The sequence below is a fragment of the Oryzias latipes genome, chromosome 14 (genome assembly GCF_002234675.1).
Source record: "Oryzias latipes chromosome 14, ASM223467v1".
NCBI lineage: Eukaryota > Metazoa > Chordata > Actinopteri > Beloniformes > Adrianichthyidae > Oryzias > Oryzias latipes.
Window position 1 is genome coordinate 8646121 of NC_019872.2, and position 18364 is coordinate 8664484.

The following is an 18364-nucleotide window of genomic DNA, read 5'->3' on the forward strand; positions in this document are numbered from 1 at the left end:
GACGAGCTCGGGCCGGGCGGGTGCCCATGTGGACCAGCACCATGCCTTGTTGTCTTGAGCGCTGATTGGTTCACTAGCGCCTGATCAGTCTTCATGCGGCGCGAGCCTTCCGGTAGAAAGAAAACACGGAAACACAATGACGTCAGCGGAAAAAAACAATCCCGTTTATTTAAAAGATATGACAATTCGTAGGTTCTCTGTTTGTTTTTTTAAACATATCTGACATAATCGGTAAAATCTGTGTTAAATCGGGGACTTATTAGTCATTGAAATTCTTCCCTGGGCGGAGGAGCAAAGCTAACTCCGTCGCCGGGCTTTGGTTTTAGCCGTAGTAACTGGGCGTGGTAGGAATCTCGAATGGGCGGGACTTAACGAGAACATGACTCGCCTTGTTGTGAGTATTCCCGTGTTCGCATCGCCATCTTGTTGCGATCCTAATTTTTACGTATGCGAGGATTTACTTTCTGTTTGGCTGCTTTAGGAATTATTCCTCTCCTCTCAGGAAACCCACAGAGGGGGGGCCGCGTTGGTGGTGCGGCAGTGACCCGTGCACACGGCCCTTTCTGTCGGGACAGCTCAGTCTTTTTCCTCCGCGTCCCTGGCCACCGGGTCCCCTGCCCTGACGGTTTACGCGCAATGAGTATCGAAACACTTTTGGAGGCTGCCAGATACCTAGAATGGCAAGCCCAGCAGCAGCAACAAATCAAGCATGGTAAGTTAAACAGCAGGGTGTTGCATTGTGGTAAGTCTTCAGTACACACGGCGCGTGCTTTAGTGTTTCACGGCATTAAGGCACTAGTTTCCGTTATTAGCTGCGACAGGGTTTGCATTTTAACCAGCCCGCGTCAGCGTGCATCCACGGACATGAAGTGTCGTTGGGAATCACGAGCAGATGGCCTCTACGTGCAAACTTAACCAACACTCAGTGCGGAAACGGTTCGAGATGTTTTTGAACTATTTTGCGCGCCCGCTGTGTGCGCGCGCACGCGCGCCCATGTGTATGTGCGTTAGTTTCAATAGTCCTGTGACTGACTGCGGAAGAGAGTTTCTGCCAGCAGCAGCAGCCCTTTCAAATGTCAGTCCTAGTTTTTCCCCAAATGTGTACTTTATATATGTAACGTATATGCACGTATTTTAGGTATAAACTTAATTTAAAAAAACATAATTATTAATTGTGAATTTTAATTTCAAAAAAATATGCATTTCTTTTTTTTAACAAAAAGGCCAATTGTTTTTGTCCGTCGAGCACCCCGGTGGGGCGGTGGCGAGCGAAGGCAGCTCTTTACATAATACCCTGACATTGTTCAGCTAACTCATGACACACACGGGCTGGGGCGGACCTTGGCGCGCAGACTCGGACTAACTTAAATTTCATTGTGTATCATCTAAAAAACAAGTTTTATCCTCTGCTTACATCTTAGTTCGATAGTATTTCTGTCACTTGACTGACTTGTTAAAAGGTGACTGCTAGTTTATTTTATTTTATCATATTTTTCGCCTATTTTGCCCTTCGATGACGTGTCCAGCCCCCCCTTCCCCCTTCACCGCTTGCCTACCCTACCGCGTGCTCGGATCCTCCCACAACTACCACGTGCACACCACCCCGCCTTTCCTGTTATTGCACGCTGGCTCGCTTGCACGCACTCACGACACTCCCTTCTCATCTCCGCCCTTTACCATTCAGACAGTCCCGCTGACGGGGGTGGGGGGGGGGGTAGGAGACACAGCGCGTGCCCACTTTTTAAATACAAACCTTATGTAATTTGTTGTCTTGGTTTAGACGGCAGAGTTATGATATTATGTGTCTACTGGTCTGGTCATTTTTAAGAAAAGTAGTTAATTTTAGATTATTTACAAATGACGTAATTTATTCAATAATCTGGATGAATGTCCCAATTCTTAGAAAAATATATATATATATAGTAAGGTAAGCTCAGACACTAAAGCCAGAGCAGAAACAATGACACCCCCCCCCCCATTGTTTTAGTGTATTTACTTACTATAATTTTACAATAAACAGTGTTGTGCCGATAATAGGTAGTTAATACTTGGTACAAAATATTTTTTACCTGATTTATATTAGAAGATTGACTCCTGGGTAATGGTATGAGCATTTTTTCCTAAAAATTTTTAATTTAGGAGAAATTCCTATGCTGCAAGAATTTCAGTGGCTGCTTAAAATTTCACTAAAACTTTGCTTATTCTTTCATCCGCCTTTGAAAACGCTGCTTCCATTTTATCTAATCATTTGTCCTGGTTATACTGAAAGTTATCAGTTCAAGGCTAATTTTTATTTTGCCAAAAGATTGATGAACATGTAAATTCAGTTCATTATCAGGTTTAAAGTATACATAAAGATGTACAAGGCTACCAGTGCAGAAATGTTTTTTTTTTTCTGCTGCTCAAAGCACTTTCTTGGCGGTTTCTGGGATAGCAGTTTTCCTATGTAGGCAGAAATCGCATATCTGCGGTTTGGAGTCTTATGTAGAACACACAGCAGTTTTACTTTATGGACTGCCATACATCCATCATATGTTGTGTTATTTTTTTAGAATTTGCTTGTGTGTGCTGGGTTGCTCAGGTTTAAAGGAATCCCTAGGATGTTCCTTTCAAAGCTGCTGTTTCCATGGAAACGAGGCTTTCCACTTCCCTTTGGGCTGGATGTTAGGGTGTATGTTATCTACGTGCTGAATAAGTCGGTCCCTTATGTTTTTGCATACAAACACGCCCCCCCTTTAATTTTTTTTTTAAATTTTGCCTTTGGGTGCAGGAGAACGTGGTTTCATTTTTTTTACCCAATTGGGTTCCAACTCCAGTTGACCTAGTTGCACTTTTACAGCAGTCTTCTGCAGTTGGTCAGGCTTCCTCACAAAGCTTGTGTCAGGAGCCCGCTGAGTGGTGGAAGAGTCCAATCACAGAGGAGACTGAGGGGTGTTCAGGAAACACGTGGAGACGCTTATATTTGAGTTTCTTTTTTTTCCTTGCATGCTGTCTGATCCCCAGATGACTTCATTTTTTATCGTGTACACAGACATTTTAGAATTGACTAACATAATGGTATAGCATTAAGTAAATGCATCCAGAATGCTTTTTTTTGCTGTACTTCAGTTATTTCTTAATCCTTCGTTTCCTTCTCCAGCAGACAAAGAGCAACGTAAAGAGATGGACCTCATCGCCACAGAGGCTGAATCGGGCCGTGCAGAGATTGTCTCTTCGCCTCAGCCTGTGAGAACCAACCATATTGCTTGGAGTGATGACACCCACAGTCAACAGACACATCACCCTACTGCCCCTCCAGCTCCCTCTCTTCCACCTTCTCAAGTCCCCATTGCTGTCATCCCAATGGTCCCAGTCGTCACCGCAACACCCTCTGTCCCGCCCCTACCTCTCTCAACACCTATAGCTGCCGCCGCAACGTCACTTAATAGCCCCCCACCGGTCAAGAAAGAGGACGCCTCCTCGCCCCCCCAGCTGCAGCAGCAGACGCCTCATCACCTAGTGTGCTCCCCCCAAATCAAAGTGGAAGGTGCTCAACAGCTTTTTGATGTAAAGTCCGGTCTATCACAGCCTCAAGTTCAGATCCAGTTCCCAGGACCAATCAACACTAACGGTTCTGGTACTCATCATGCACTGGTGCCCCGCCAAGCTCCGCCGCCATGCCAGCAACGTCCTAATGGCGTGCCGTTAGAAGACATGAGGAGTTTGGAAGGGAAGAGGAGACCAGGAGGGTCAGTTTCTTTGGGGGTGTGTGCATATAATGCAACCAACAACCAAACCTTATTTCATCAGTATTTATATTTGAGCATTTTTGTGTCTTTCCAGTGCGGGGACCAGAGAGGTGCACAACAAGCTAGAAAAGAACAGGTGAGCCCCGACAAAATCCTCACATATACATTTATTGTCTGTTTAAAGCTGTCCTGAAGATGTTATATTCAATCTGTATCATCTCTTGACTGGTTCGCCAGGCGAGCACACCTAAAGGAGTGCTTCGAGACGTTGAAGAAGAATGTTCCGAATGTGGATGAGAAGAAAACATCCAACCTCAGTGTACTACGGAGTGCATTACGCTACATACAGGTAACTATGGTTTGTCTACAATTCATTGGTTTGTAGAAAATCCTCTTAATCCACATCGTGTGAAACACTAGTTTTGTGTTTTATTATATCTGGTAGATATTGAGTTGCTAAGTGTTTTGGCATTTCAAAAATACAAAAATTTCAAGTGACTATTTCTGTTAAGAATGTATAAAACTGTGTTTTAACTATATTAATATTCTTTGGCTGTACAGACGACAGACTGATTAATAGATCAGATATGTTTAAATTGGAGCACATCAAGAATTTTGTCATCTTTTTTCCTCCTTTCTGTTGTCTAGACATCTAACATTGCACATGACGCTTTGACGGAGGCATACCCTGCAGAAAGTGTCATTAAAGTGTGAAGAGGTGATTTTTCAGCACACAGAAGCAGACGGAAATAAGACTTTATGCTCCTATGCAAAAATTAATTAGAGCTTGGAGCTACAATCTCGGTAGTGATTCCTTTTTTTATGGAGTAGAAGCTTTGATATTTTAGGTTCAGTGAAATGCGCAATGGAAAATTGGAGGAGTGAGCTAAATAAAGCTGAGATGGAGAAACTTGTGCAAAGCAAAGACTGGGAGCAGAATCCCACAGGGAAATCAGCACAGAACATCTGAGGCCATATTTCGTGCAAAACTAAAATGGATAAAAGTTAGATATGTTCATAAGCATCTAAGGATGAAATTTTGTACTTTTGCTTCATGAGGAAAACCACATTAATTGAATTTACTGCAGTGAAATATGTCTTCTACCTTTTTTATAAATTAGTATTTATAAGGGGGATAAATCAATAAGATTTGGGAAAATTAAGATGCAATCAAAGGAAAGCTTAAATTATTGTTCCATAAAGATGATTATTCAAGCGGTCAAGTTAGCAACTTCAATTGGTATCTTATTTTTAAAAGAATTTAAGTTGCGCACCTAGATATGGTTACAATTTCCATACATTGTCTCTATGTTTTTGCACGTTCGCATGTAAAAAAAAAACATCATTCTTATCTTGTAAGTCGGTGAGGGCCACACAGTGGTCTTGAAGCAGATGGTGGTTGTATGGTGGTTTCTCTCTTTATGGAGAATAAACAGTGCAACGGGCATAGAAACTAGCAGGAAAGTGTTCAGTCTTTCTTCATTCTCTATACAGATGCTCCAAAGAAACATCTTATCAGACACAAACCCACAGGCCAAAGATAATTCTTTATCAGATTGCGTTAGATTAGCTAATGACTTCATCTCATCACTCCTGTTTATCAAAGTTTTGTTTATGTAAACAGGCTCACGCATTAACAGTTAAATATTTGCGTGTTTTGGTGATGCTCTGGGTATGTGGGGCATTAAAAAGCCCTTTTTAGGGAGCATGGTTTCCATGCCTCTGGTTTTAACTTGCTGTATCCACATTCTCTGAAAGAGGGCTGCGTTTTGCTGGTGTTTGGATGTGCTGGAGGGTTTATGGGACACTTAACTCCAGTCATAAACCAAGTCCGCTTGAAACCCATACCTCTGTTTCCCCCCCCCTCTTCTTCCCTTCTTCATTCAGCGCCTCTCATCACGTAAATCTGTAAACCTCGGGCTCCGTCTCCTGCAGCCATGTGAGATCCGAGCACATGGCTAATTCTGCTGTGCACCTGTAGATGGTGGTGGGGGAGGTAGGGAGTGACAGGTGCTGCGTGCACAAAGGTTTATGCTGTGTTTCCATGGTAACAGCAGAGATGGGGCCGATTTGTAGCGGTTACATCAGCTTCTTCCTTTCCTCCTTGTCCGTTTTGTCGTGTGTAACCCTGATGTCTCTACTTGTGAACGCGTGGTTACCTTGGCAATAGGTGGTGCTAAGGACTAGTGTAGCTTGTTGGTTTTTTTTGTAATGAAATCAGCCAAAATGAATTGAAGTTTGCTGTCAAAACGTATCAGTTAAGCATCAAAGTATCCGTTTACTGTCGGACTAGTGGAGTTTCTCTTATTTCTGACAGCCTTGGTCTTGGGGTCATCTCATGAAATCATCATCTTCATTAGCAAAGTTGTGAGACGGGTGAAAGTGAAGGGCCCTAAAGACGGAAGACGTAAAGGAACAGATTGTCTATCAACGTGCAGGAGGATAACTCTAATACATATACACAGCTGTAAGCAGCATCCATCCACCCACATCTGAAGATTTCCCTCTGCTCCACCAAACTACAGAGCTCCTGATGTTTTTTTGTTTCAATCTCTGCTGCTCAAGTTGCAAGATCCTCAAATATAAGGTTGCTAAGGAAACGGTTAAGTGTGGCAGCTGTTTCCTTGGTGATTTACTGCAGAATTAATGGTGTCTGATTTTGTACGTAAAGGTCTGGGATAGTTATCACTGTTATCGCTCACCGAGGAGGTCCTACTTTAAATTGTGACCATTCTGTGTGGAGTTTGCATGTTTTCAGTCAGTGAGAGGGTATAGAGCTCATCCTACTAATATTCAAAACACACTTGCATGTTTGATTGGTACAGTGTTGAAAATGACCTTCAAGAGCTGGTGTGAGTACTGAGGTGGACTGGCTACCTGTACAGATTGCACCACCTTGGCTGATAATTAGCAGACCTGTGTGAAGTTCCCTAGAATTAAGGAATGTGTGCAAGAAGATCCACATGCAGGCTTAATTAAGCCTTTTTGATTTGATACAAGTAGCTCTGTGCTTAGCTTTAAAGATGCAAAAAAAACTATCAACAATTATTTTGCAAAAAAGTTGCCTTTATTTTCTCTTGAAGGAAAAGGCCTCATTTTCGACTTGACTTGTGAAGTTTCCAATGCGCTTTTGGGACACAGTCCTTTGGTTGCAGCACATGTAAAGAAGAGTGCTGGATGAGGTCGTATCAGGAGGAATCAGTTCACCGGGTCTGGCTTGTTTTTAAAGTTGAACAAAGGCCAGTGAAATCAGACGGAGCAGGGAGGAAAGTGGGCTCGCGTGTGAGGCAGGCACGTGCCTGCAGAGGTTAAACGGCTTTGCTCGCTGAAGTGAGAGTCCTGTAGTGGATCATGTGTTCCAGTGTGGTAAAGTTCTATCACCTCTCCTGTTCAGTTCCATTGCAATAAGACTAAAACTTTATTCGCACATTAGCAGATTTCTAATACATACAGTGTTTTTTTTTTTAAATTAGATTTTGATTCACGTTCAATGTTTGTATTTTTTTCAAATTGCATCTCTATGGAAAATATGAGTTTTTTCTTCCAGGCTGATCTTTGAAAGTTTTGGTTCAATAAAAGCGTCTTTGCTGCCCATGCAACAAAAAGCTTGACAAATCTGACTAGTTTCTTGTTACCAATTAATGTTCTCAGCTTTTTCTTTTTCCTTCTCCTGCCCTCTTTTCCCCACTAAGTTTTTTTTATCTTGCCCCTCTCTGCCCTCCTTCCCTGTCTCGTTCCTCTCTAGTAATCCGCATTAATGTCCTTAGCCTGTTCAACGGTTTGGTGTTCCTGCGTCAGCTGACAGAGAAACTGGGTCACAAAGACGTTTTAGTGGGGACAGGAAAAGCTTTTCTCCCACTTTGGACGTTTTTTTTTCATCAAATGTATCTTTTACAATTATCTCACCTCCTTCAGTCTACAGCTTGTGTGATGGGCTGTGTCCAAAAGCTACGTTTGCTGTGTATGTAAGAACTAGATGACATCAGAATTGTAATAAAATCCAGGGACTTGTGGTAGTAAACACAGAAAAAACCCCAAATGAGATTCAGGAAATGAGAGGCCCCTCAGCTGATGATGCCCTGAAAGCACGTGAGCGCTTGCATTTGCATAAATACCTTTCTGCTGCTGGGGCTCAGTACAGGAACCGCATTGTTGAAGACCTCATGTTTGTCTCAGCGACCTTTGTTTTATAGAGGAGTCCTTTTTCTGGAATGTGAATATTGAGACCAATCCTAACCAGACAGTATGAATTTAATAAAGGAAGGTGACCTTGATGATTCCCACTCATGTCAAGTCTGAGTCCTTTTTACTAAGAAGGTTCAGAGGAACATTTTCGTGCCAGTTTTATTTTCCACGTAGATGAATTGAATAAATATCACATTTAATGTTTTTTTTAGCTGATCTTTTCTTGGTTCTAATTGTAAAATTCACAATATCCACAGTTAAACACACAGTGCTGCTTCTATGTATATACTGCCTTAGTCACAACGGCCCTTACGGGTGGATACGGGCTGTCTGCGGGCGAATAATGGGCCCAACCTGCATGCCTGCATGAAATATCAAGGTTGTAGACCGTCCATAGACGGTCATAGAGCCAAAATGTTCATGCACGTTTTTTACAGACATGCTGTGAGCGACAGGTTGTAGTGAACGCTTAGACAGGGGGGTAAATAAGGGTGAAGTTATTAAGACACAAGCACGTTTTATTTTTATTCTTACTGCGCAAAGGGGCCCGTTAAAGCATCGACTCCGCACAGTTTGGACCTGTACACCGTGTGCACACGTCATTTGCATGCGGACAAGTAAGGAGCCAGTAATCGCACCCTACCAATGACTAGAATGCTCTATCAGGGTACCTTACCACGGCATCACCCGTACGTCATACTTGCATTATCTTTACAAATACTTCACAATACTCTTGCCACATGCACGACAATTGTACCTTCCATTTTCATGATGGGGGTGATGAGAACTACAAGGGAGCTTCAAGAAATACCAGGTCTCCCCTTTAAAATGCAGCTGCTCCTCTACGACCTCCCGTATGAGTCCACCCCTCTACGGGTGAATAGGACTCTGGCTTTAAGGTGACACACTTGACAGATTGCTGTAGTTTTACCGGAACTTCGTGTTATTGTGTGTTTTCTGGAAGACTCTGAAGCGTAAAGAAAAGGAGTACGAGCACGAGATGGAGCGTCTGGCCAGGGAGAAGATCGCTACGCAGCAGCGGTTGGCCGAGCTGAAGAACGAGCTCGGCCAGGTCATGGATGTCATGGAGATCGACCGAGTCCTCAGACAGACCATCCAGCCAGAAGACGACCAGGCCTCCACATCCACTGCTTCAGGTACAGGGAGGAGAAGAACAGTATTGTGTATTCGTTGGTTTGGGGCTAAAGTTTTCTTCTTCAATCTACAGAAGGGGAAGACAACTTTGAGCAGGACATAGAGGAGGACGCCACGCCTGCTCCTATACCCCTGCCCAAACCAGCTCCCCCCGTCCTACAAGCGCAGCCGCTCCTCGCCCCTCATTTATCCATCCAGCACACTGCTCTTCCTCTGTCTGGAATCCTCAGCACCCCTTCTCCCTCTGGTCTCCCTCCCCCCCAAGCCATTGCCCCAGCTCCAGTCCCAGGACCTCCCCCACTGCCTCAAACGCTGTCACACCGCATCCAGCCCTCACCAATTCAGGTCCAGCCCACAGTCATTGCCCATGCCGCCGTCTCCCACCCGTCAGTCATCCAAGCCGTCAGTCATACTCTTCAAGCCAATCACAAACACCTTACCCACATTGCCCCCTCACCTGGACCCACCTCCTCCATCCCTCAGCCAATCACAGCCGCTCCAGCTGTCCCCGTCACTGCCACGCACCAACAGATAGCCGCCCAGCCCATCGGACACATCACCGTCCATCCGGTGGCTCACATCGGAGCACCTCTGACATCCCACCTCCCGGCTCTTTACTCCCAGGGGGTGACCGTTTCCCAGCCCACCATGGTGGGCCACATCACCCACACCTTCACCCACCACACCCTGCCGCACGTTCAAGCTAATACACAAGCTAACACTAACGGAGCCCAGGTGAACAGCACGGTGATGAGCCAGGGGAACCAGTCGCTAGGAAAGCCCACAGCAGTGCTGGCCCCACACACTCAGCTGGTGGGGCAGGCAACGGTCCTCAACCCCGTCACCATGGTAACAGTTCCAACTTTTCCCGTCAGCACGCTCAAACTGGCGTGAGTAACGAAAATAAGCGATTTAATGGACTGAATTGAGAACTTTAAAAGCTTTTGGAGATCATGAAACTCACTAGTTTCTGTCAAATCTCTGAGAAACAAAAGCAAGCAGCTGATTTTGAACATTTTCCAAAATATACGTGTTGTAGGATTTTTGTTTTTATCAAGAACAAAAATCACGAAAGCAGCTTCAGTGGCTCAGACCATTGTTTAAAGGAATGAAACTTTTGCCTCAACTGTCAAGGCAGGAACTCTGACCCTTCTTCCTTTTCCTTCACTCCTCTGCAAACAGAAGCACTAACATTATAAGCTTATTTTACACTCAGGCATCAAAGAGTTACCTTTAACCTTCATTCATTTATTCATTCATTTAGGATTTTGTTCATGGTTGCTCCTGGAGTGAAGACCCATCTGTCTTCCGTGTTGGACTGATGTGGTAACAAATGAGGGCGTATTAAATAGATTGCACTTACATGCTAAAGATTGACAGAAAAGTTTCCTTTTTTGTGCGTCTTTTTTTGCTTCATTTTAAAGATTTTAAGAAAAATAATTATTGGATGTCTAATGCATTTATTAAATCGGAGTAAGAATCGGAGAATCAGGAAGGCACAAATTAAGTACTTTTTTCAGGGGGTCAGGGAACTTTCTGTAGAAAAACATCAAAGCGAACAGTGTATAAGTAAATATTGAAATCGACTGAACTGCAAATCAGCAGTTTGATGTAAACAAGCAAAAAGTGCCACAGAAAGCTGAGCGCTCGTTCCAAATCTGATCTGTAACTGTGTTGAAAGGACGCTCATGCTTTCATCTTTTATCCAACGCAACAGCGCCCCCTGCTGCCTCATCCCAGAACGTACATGGAAGTGACACGCCTGGAAAACATATTTCTTTGAAAAAATGAAACCTGCGTTTAACATATACTTTTAGTAAAGTTCATATGGTTAAAAAAACCATCATGCATTTGGTAAATTTGGTTAAAAAAAACTTAAAAGCTCCTGTGAGCTGATAAAATGTGTTCTTATGCACTTTATTGTGCACACACAACCTTCTCCCCATCCTGTAAACCTCTCATATGCCCCCCCCCCCCATCTTCATCTACTGTCTGTAGATTTTATGTCCAAATGTGAGCATATGTTTTATATATTCTGTACTATATGCTGTTTTCCTTGTAGCATGGCAGTTTTATATGCAGTTTGCCCTCTGCATGATGGCGTGTGCGTGTGTGGCCATTGGCAGTTTATTTTTTTACATAAAAATAATTTATGAGACGAGCCTGTTGGGACGTTATGGTCTGCGCCCGATCCTCAGTTTCCCTGAACACTGTGACAAACTTTGGCAAATTATGTACACATAATGGACGGAAGACGGAAAGAGTTTGTGGACTGAGCCATGGAGTGGAAAAAAAATCAAATATGATCCTGTTGCTCTTTTCTTGACACAAAATAATGATGTCTAATATTAAATTTCAGTTCTGTAATGTTTGTCAGTATGAAAGTTTTGTAAATTGTGATTGTGCGCATGTCAATGCATTTGAGTGAAATGCTTATTTCTGTTGGATTCTTTTGTTTTGCATGTAAGTTGCATTTTAGATCTTTTAAGTGTTTTTTATTTTATTTTATTTTAATGGTTGTTTTGGGACCATGTACAATACTGTATAATGTGGGCAGAATCCTGGACCTCATGCTACATTGATATTATATATGAATATAAAAAAAATGTTTTCCCTATGGTGAAAGTTTTAAGTTATATATCGCCTGTACTCTTTGGGCTGCCTTTTAGATCTAACTGTCCACTGTTTAAGATAACAATGATAATAATGATGGAGCATTATGCTGATGGAATAATGAAGATTCTTAATAAATCTTATTACATTTACAGCAACGAGTTTCATTTTCACATCCTTTAACAGCAGTTTTTATTTTATGTTGGAAAACAGAAAATGTAAGATACAAAAAAAAATGCACACAAAAAGCCGTCATCAAAAATATCACACGTTGAAAATGTCAACCACTAGATGGCAGTGCACACAATTAAAAAGTAACATACTAGAGTCCTTATCATCATTCAGATCAGCTGCACAGCCTTATTTCCTCTGGATGCATGCTGGGAAATACCACAAGCAATTTGCACGGCATGAAATAATGATGCTAAACTCTGCAAATTCTGTTACACTTTCCTTTGAACTGTTCCTCTAAAAAATGCGCACCCTTAGAGAGGGTGTCATTCCAGACATGGCAGCTTTCTTTTCCTGGTTGCCATTGCCTCCTCCGTGATCCGTGTTTCTCAGCTCTAAGGGATCCATGAGGGAATCAACAACTGCCTCTCTGGCTGTGTTGCATCTGCTCCTGGATCCTATCCAGCACCTCTTGCATCCTCCTTAGCTACAGACAGGGATACACACTATTAGAGAAGCTGAGAGACTGAACGTATGAAGTGTTTGGGGTAAATTCCCACCTCCTCATCTTTCTCAATGATCTGCCTCTCCTTCTCGGTGTCAATGGCTGCCAGCGGTAAGGGGAACTCCGCCTCTCTTCCTGCTTGAAACCTCTCATGCAAACTAAAACCCATAAACATGAAGTAACTACAGTATGGAACTATTCTTTGATTTGATTTGATTTGATTTGAAATGGTTAATTTCAAGCAATCAAACAAGAATAATACACAAAAACAATACAATCATCAATTATACATTCTCACAATGATGTATCAAACTTAGGATAATTAGACATAACATTAAATATTGCCTGAAAGACAGTGGAAGGAAGCAAATTTATATAATCCCACCCCTGTTCTACCGTAACCATTTTTATTACATGATTTATCATTATCCAGTTCATAACTTTTATCAGACAGAATTAAGAATTCTTAGGTATCAATAAAGTACATAACAAAGATGAATTACTTAATTATTATGTAAAAAATAGACATAAATATTTTAGAATTTAACATGGTAAATGCAGATCAGTTATCTAAAATACATGCAGATTATGTTCATTTGAAAAATCATGTACCGGTATATAATTAAAAGTAAAACTATATCAGTAAAATAGACATAATACTGTTTCAAAAATCTTCATAGCATAAATTGATCAAGTTCTAACTATTAAATGTACATTTGTGAGTTCTGGCTTTACTAACCTGCGTTTCTTTTCCTGCACCATCATGAGCGTCATGTTCTGGATGCACTGGGCCCTGTAGTTTTCATAGTGCATCTCTCTGGTTACGTCTTTCAGGTCTTGCATGTGAGTCCTCACCAACATGTTCCTCAGCAGCAGGAAATCCGAATGAGCCGGATTCTCTACTGTGAACCCAACCACACAACGATCACAAGAAGCAGACAAAAAACGTGCAGTGTTCTGCTGCATCTACCTTCTACAACTCCCCATGGATAGGAACGACCCCTGAACTTGCGGCCTTTACTCTCCACTTGAATGTTGCTCCCAATCACAGCGAACGGTATGCTATCCTGCAGGGAAAAGGCCATCAATTACTGTCAGTATGGACAAAGTGAGAACTTTTAACCAGGTAATTATCTGCAGAACCTGGAGAATCCGCTCTTGTGTCTTCAGGTCTTCGTCCTCGTCTGAGTCGCACTCTGGAAATTGGTAGATGTTTATCCCAAACTCTTTAATCTCCTCTCTGATCTAGAACGTGAACACACCAAAGCAGTTGTGCATGGAGGAACGCTGAGATTCAGGCAGGCTTATGAAGCATTACGAATTACAGGGATAAAGTCCAGCCTTACTGGAAGTAATTCATTAAGTTTAGCTCCATGCTGAGAAAAGAAAATCCAGAGTTTGGGAGGCTTATGCTCTTACATTAACATAAGAAATTGCAGTTAAATAATCAATTCCACCCTGTAACCCTTGTGCTATCCAAGGCACTTTAACATTGGGAGTTGGGTCATCTAGACCCACTAGACAGTGCGCTGAACCTTTTTTCTTCAATGATTTATGATCTTCACTGGTTTCCATGGATTACATGAAATCCTCTCCACCTTTATCCACCTTTGTCATGGTAGGAATAACACGTCACTGTAAGGGTGGGGTCATCTAAGATAGCACAAGGGTTAAAAGAACGGTGACAACCTTCATGAGAGTATTCACTGATCTTTGGCACCTTCATTTTTTTTCTGTGGAGCTCTGAGTGTGTCAGGCTGTCCGCTTTGGCCAAAAGAGGAATTATGTTGACTTTCTCATGCAGGGCTCTCATGCACCCCACATCCACAGGACGAAGGCTGATGCAAAGAAAAAAATGCAAATTTGTTCTGTTGTTATCCTAAAATGTTATGGGCAAGGGATCTGCTGGGAGCTCACCCATGGCCAAACGGAGAGACGAAATAGAGAAGGCAGTGGACTCTGTTGTCCTGAATGTTCTTTCGGTTCAACCCGCTCTCATCCCTGAAGTACTGTTCAAACTGGTGGTCAATGTAGTCCTCCACGTGCCTCCAGCTGATGCAAATGCAGAAACTCTTGGTGAGACGTGAATCTGTTGTGAATGGGCCGTGCCCTGCTCTGTGCAGGCAACCCTCACCTTTCTGTGTTGTTGATGGCATCTCCAAACCCCGGTGTGTCTATGATGGACAGCTTCAGTTTGATTCCTTTCTCCTCAATGCTCACCGTGTGTCTGATGATGTCGACCGTTTGGCTGATCCGTTCTGCAGGAGAATACATTAGCAAAGGAGAAGATCCCGTCAATAGATAGATGAACCAAAATGAAATAAGATTCACGTTTAAAAAATGTTGATGAGAAATTGTAACATTTTCCTTCTTAAAACTCGCATTTTAATTCTAGCATTTAGATTAATCGGATTGCGAGTTTCATTCTGAAATTCTGACCTTCTATCCATAAATTTCTAAATTTAATGAAAGACTGTGAACTTCATTCTGAAAAAGAAAATCAGAAATATGTTAAAAACAAAAAGATTTTTTTACTCAAATTTCATATTTTTAATTTCAAATGTTTTTCCCTCCACAAAACTGTATTTATCCCTTGTGCTGTCTTAGATGACCCCACCCTTACATTGACGTGTTCTCCCTACCAATACACAGGTGGATAAAGGTGGAAAGTTTTCATGAAATCCATGGACACCAGTGAAGATCACAAATCATTGAAGAAAAAAGGTTCAGCGCACTGTCTAGTGGGTCTAGATGACCCAACTCCCAATGTTAAAGGGCCTAGGATAGCACTTCACATTTTTGACTTGTATTTCAGAACTCAGACATTTTCTTTCCTTCTCTGTCAGAATTATTTACTTCAGGATATTTTTTCCTGTATTTTATTTGTCAATTTTACCCAGTTTTAGCAGAATTCTGACTCATGTATAATACGTTTTGATAATAGGCTTCAATTTAAAATCGATGTCACTTTCCCATCTCTTTCTTAAAACAGCAGACACATTTTGAGAGAAAAGAATGCTCTGCTGACAGTGTCTGTGTTTCCAGTTCTCACCTTCAGCATTAGGAACTTTCCTGTCTTTGTAGAGGTCAGTGAGAAACAAACTGTTGATTAGTGTGGATTTGCCGAGACCAGACTCTCCTGGATGAGCAAAAAATGACCAGTTTTCAGTGAGACACGATCTTTTAAAAAATAAAAATTTAAAAAATGTTGTCAGTATATTTGATCAATTAAAGTTACTGAAACACATTTATAATCACCAAATAGTCTAGATTCAAACATAAAAAATTTACAATTTCTTTTTGTAGACATTTTATAAAGAAACAACCCACTGTGGCACACTATAACAAAAAAAACATATAGACAGATAGATAGATAGATAGATAGATAGATAGATAGATAGATAGATAGAGAGAGAGAGAGAGAGAGAGAGAGAGAGAGAGAGAGAGAGAGAGAGAGAGAGAGAGTTAAAATACACAAAGAAGAACTCACCAGCCACCATGAGCGTGAACGTGAAACCTTTCTTCACTGTCTTCCTGTGAACCTGATTGGGTAATGTGGCAAAACCCACATACTCCTTATCCTGATCCTGCTCATAAAAACAAAAGTAAAAATATAATTGTTGCGTTTATTTCTCAACAATTCTAACTGCAAACATTATGACCAGTCTATCATTTGCCTTATTCATGGTTTTTAGTCAACAATGCAAAACAGCATTTTAAGAAGATTACCCTCACAGCCTACATCCTCTGCCTCCTGCGTTTGAGCTGCACTGCATCATGGTAGCTTTAATTTAAAGGATCTGACCTACAAAACTGTAACCTGAACTCAAACATAGAGGATGCAGTCCCCATGGTTACACGCTCCTTAGGGTGCAAATGGGTTTATGCACAAGTTCGACTTTGCTGATATGTGTTGCAATCTTGTTCAAGTTAATTTAAGGATAAAGAAAGTGATTGAAAAAGGTGAGTTTTAGACCCCAATGAAACTTTCAAGAAGTACTTTAAAGAGTGAGAGCGCTGACCTCTGGAGAGTCGTAGGGATCAAAGCGCCCCCAGGGGCTGCGTGGTCGTGAGGCCGGGCTGAGTGGACAGTCCACAGACACCTGAGACACGACTGGACTCCTCATGGGTAAAGGTGGAATCTGTGAGTTCAGTCCAGCAGGATTCGCTCTGGGAGGAATCTTCGGCGAGCACGGGCTGGGACAGGGACGAGGGGGATTCGTGGGAAAGCCAGAGAATCTCTCACTGGATGGTTCCTCTGCCATGTGATGGTCTGTCATATGAAGCTGCCCAGCCGAGTGAGAGACAGGGGGCAGATCTCTCATCGCAAAAGGGAACTGTATGTCTTCCTGGTCCTCTATGGACAAGCTGGACAGCTGGGGACAGAGAATAAACACACAAAGCTCCTCAGGGATAAGGCAACAAATTCAGAGCGTGATTATTCGTACCTAATGCTACAAAGGGAGTTTTTGACATATCCCATCAACACTTTAAATACCTGACGTGTTTTTAATTTGAATTTAAATCTAATTAAGTGTTGCATGTACATAGACCTTAGATGATTTAAAAGTCAGCATGATTGTTAGGAAGAATCTGGATCTGTTTAGTGGTTGGTGGAACTAAGAGGATAAACAGCTTTTAAATCCTGATCTTTGTCCGTTTATGTTTTGCTGAAATAACAAAAAAGAGAAATTAGAAGTCTGTTTCCCAAGTTGCATTATTGGACTTCATGCATCCTGACTGAGTAGAGCTGAGCTTGGATCCCATTAAAACGCGACAAAGGTCATCCATCTTTCCAAGCAGGATGAAGGGTGCAGCAAAAACAAAAAAAAACTGCCTAAGATCTTAAGGGGATCAACAAACAGTCAAGTCAGAACACAGTTTTCTCTGATTTCAGGACAAAGTTGAAATGATTTCCCTAGACAACAATGAGGCTAACAGGCATTTGCTCGATTTCCAAAAGATTAACAAAACAGACTGCTAAGTTGGTCTGCAAGCTGCAAAGTCCACACTGTTGTGGTCTGATCAGGGTTCATCTGGCATCCCACTACCTGTCAGCTCTCATTACCCAGAAAGCTTTGCAGCAGGCTTAACCCTAATGCCCTGAAAGGGTGGGGGTTGGAGAATTAAATCTTCAACACTAAGACAAACTGCAGCAAACACTACGATTAAAAACTATTCACAAACAAGTCCTACCTGCTTTTCTGAGAAAGTTGCAGCTTTTTTGAGCAGAGACGAAAGAAAACACAACAACAACATAGGGACATAATTATATGGATCATTGTCAGGAAAACAAACGAAAACAGAGCTTCTGTGCATGCAAAGAGACATGTATTGTTCCTAAAAGAAATAAAAAACAACAAGTGAGTACATTTACTACATGATCGGATGAAAAACAACCAAATAAAAATACTTAGTCGGCTATAAATTATTGGCTATATTATAGGGGTTGACAGAACTGGATATCTAACAGAGATTTTTGGGGTTTTGTTGTTGAACCTGCCAATAAGAACGAGTCAGGAAGTTAAAACTGTTGATAGATAGATAATTTCCTACCTTTCTTACTGTTGCGGAATCTGACCGGAGAAGACATGTGCTGCATTGTGTTCGCCGGTTTCAAACTGTCCTCAGATCAGAGGCGAGACGCACCTTGAGAGTGCGCGTGCGCACGCGCGCACGAGGACGCACCGACTGACGACTTCAACACAGAAGATCCACCGTTAGGTTTGAAGATCAGTCTGATATTACTATACAGGTGTCGACTAACATTATGAGAAAACAATAAAATAATAACAATAATGATATTTTCGCTTTTTTGAAAAATTAGAAGGGAACTATTCTTTTCTATTCTATTCTATTCTATTCTATTCTATTCTATTCTATTCTATTCAACAGCTGCAGATGCTGGATGTATATATATATATATATATATATATATATATATATATATATATATATATATATATATATATATATAATATATATATATATATATATATATATATAT

At 41.8% G+C, this 18364-nt stretch overlaps 2 protein-coding genes across 4 annotated transcripts; one reads left to right on the forward strand and one right to left on the reverse strand.

The window, feature by feature from the left end:
- The first annotated feature begins 365 nt into the window (after window positions 1–365).
- LOC101162699 (max-binding protein MNT) lies at window positions 366–11833 on the forward strand. Of its 2 annotated transcripts, none has more exons than XM_011483259.3 (6): window positions 366–712; window positions 3143–3728; window positions 3823–3864; window positions 3966–4077; window positions 8878–9070; window positions 9142–11833. In XM_011483259.3, exons 1-6 carry the CDS (start codon window positions 448–450, stop codon window positions 9960–9962), a joined length of 2019 nt encoding a protein of 672 aa, XP_011481561.1. In that variant the 5' UTR covers window positions 366–447; the 3' UTR covers window positions 9963–11833. The 2 variants fall into 2 exon arrangements, with proteins under 2 accessions (XP_011481561.1, XP_011481560.1); XM_011483258.3 differs by having other exon boundaries at window positions 367–712; window positions 3140–3728.
- A 23-nt stretch (window positions 11834–11856) lies between these two features.
- Window positions 11857–18151, reverse strand: LOC101159035 (septin-5). Of its 2 annotated transcripts, XM_004076166.4 has the most exons (13): window positions 17914–18151; window positions 17554–17576; window positions 16380–16733; window positions 15848–15944; window positions 15410–15496; window positions 14492–14615; window positions 14275–14409; window positions 14078–14195; window positions 13501–13602; window positions 13328–13424; window positions 13097–13259; window positions 12413–12515; window positions 11857–12339 (listed from the first exon to the last, which is right to left on the reverse strand). In XM_004076166.4, the coding sequence occupies exons 1-13, from the start codon at window positions 17957–17959 to the stop codon at window positions 12268–12270; spliced, it is 1521 nt and encodes a 506-aa protein (XP_004076214.1). In that variant the 5' UTR covers window positions 17960–18151; the 3' UTR covers window positions 11857–12267. The 2 variants fall into 2 exon arrangements, with proteins under 2 accessions (XP_004076214.1, XP_011481559.1); XM_011483257.3 differs by lacking the exon at window positions 17554–17576 and having other exon boundaries at window positions 17914–18148.
- Window positions 18152–18364: the final 213 nt, after the last annotated feature.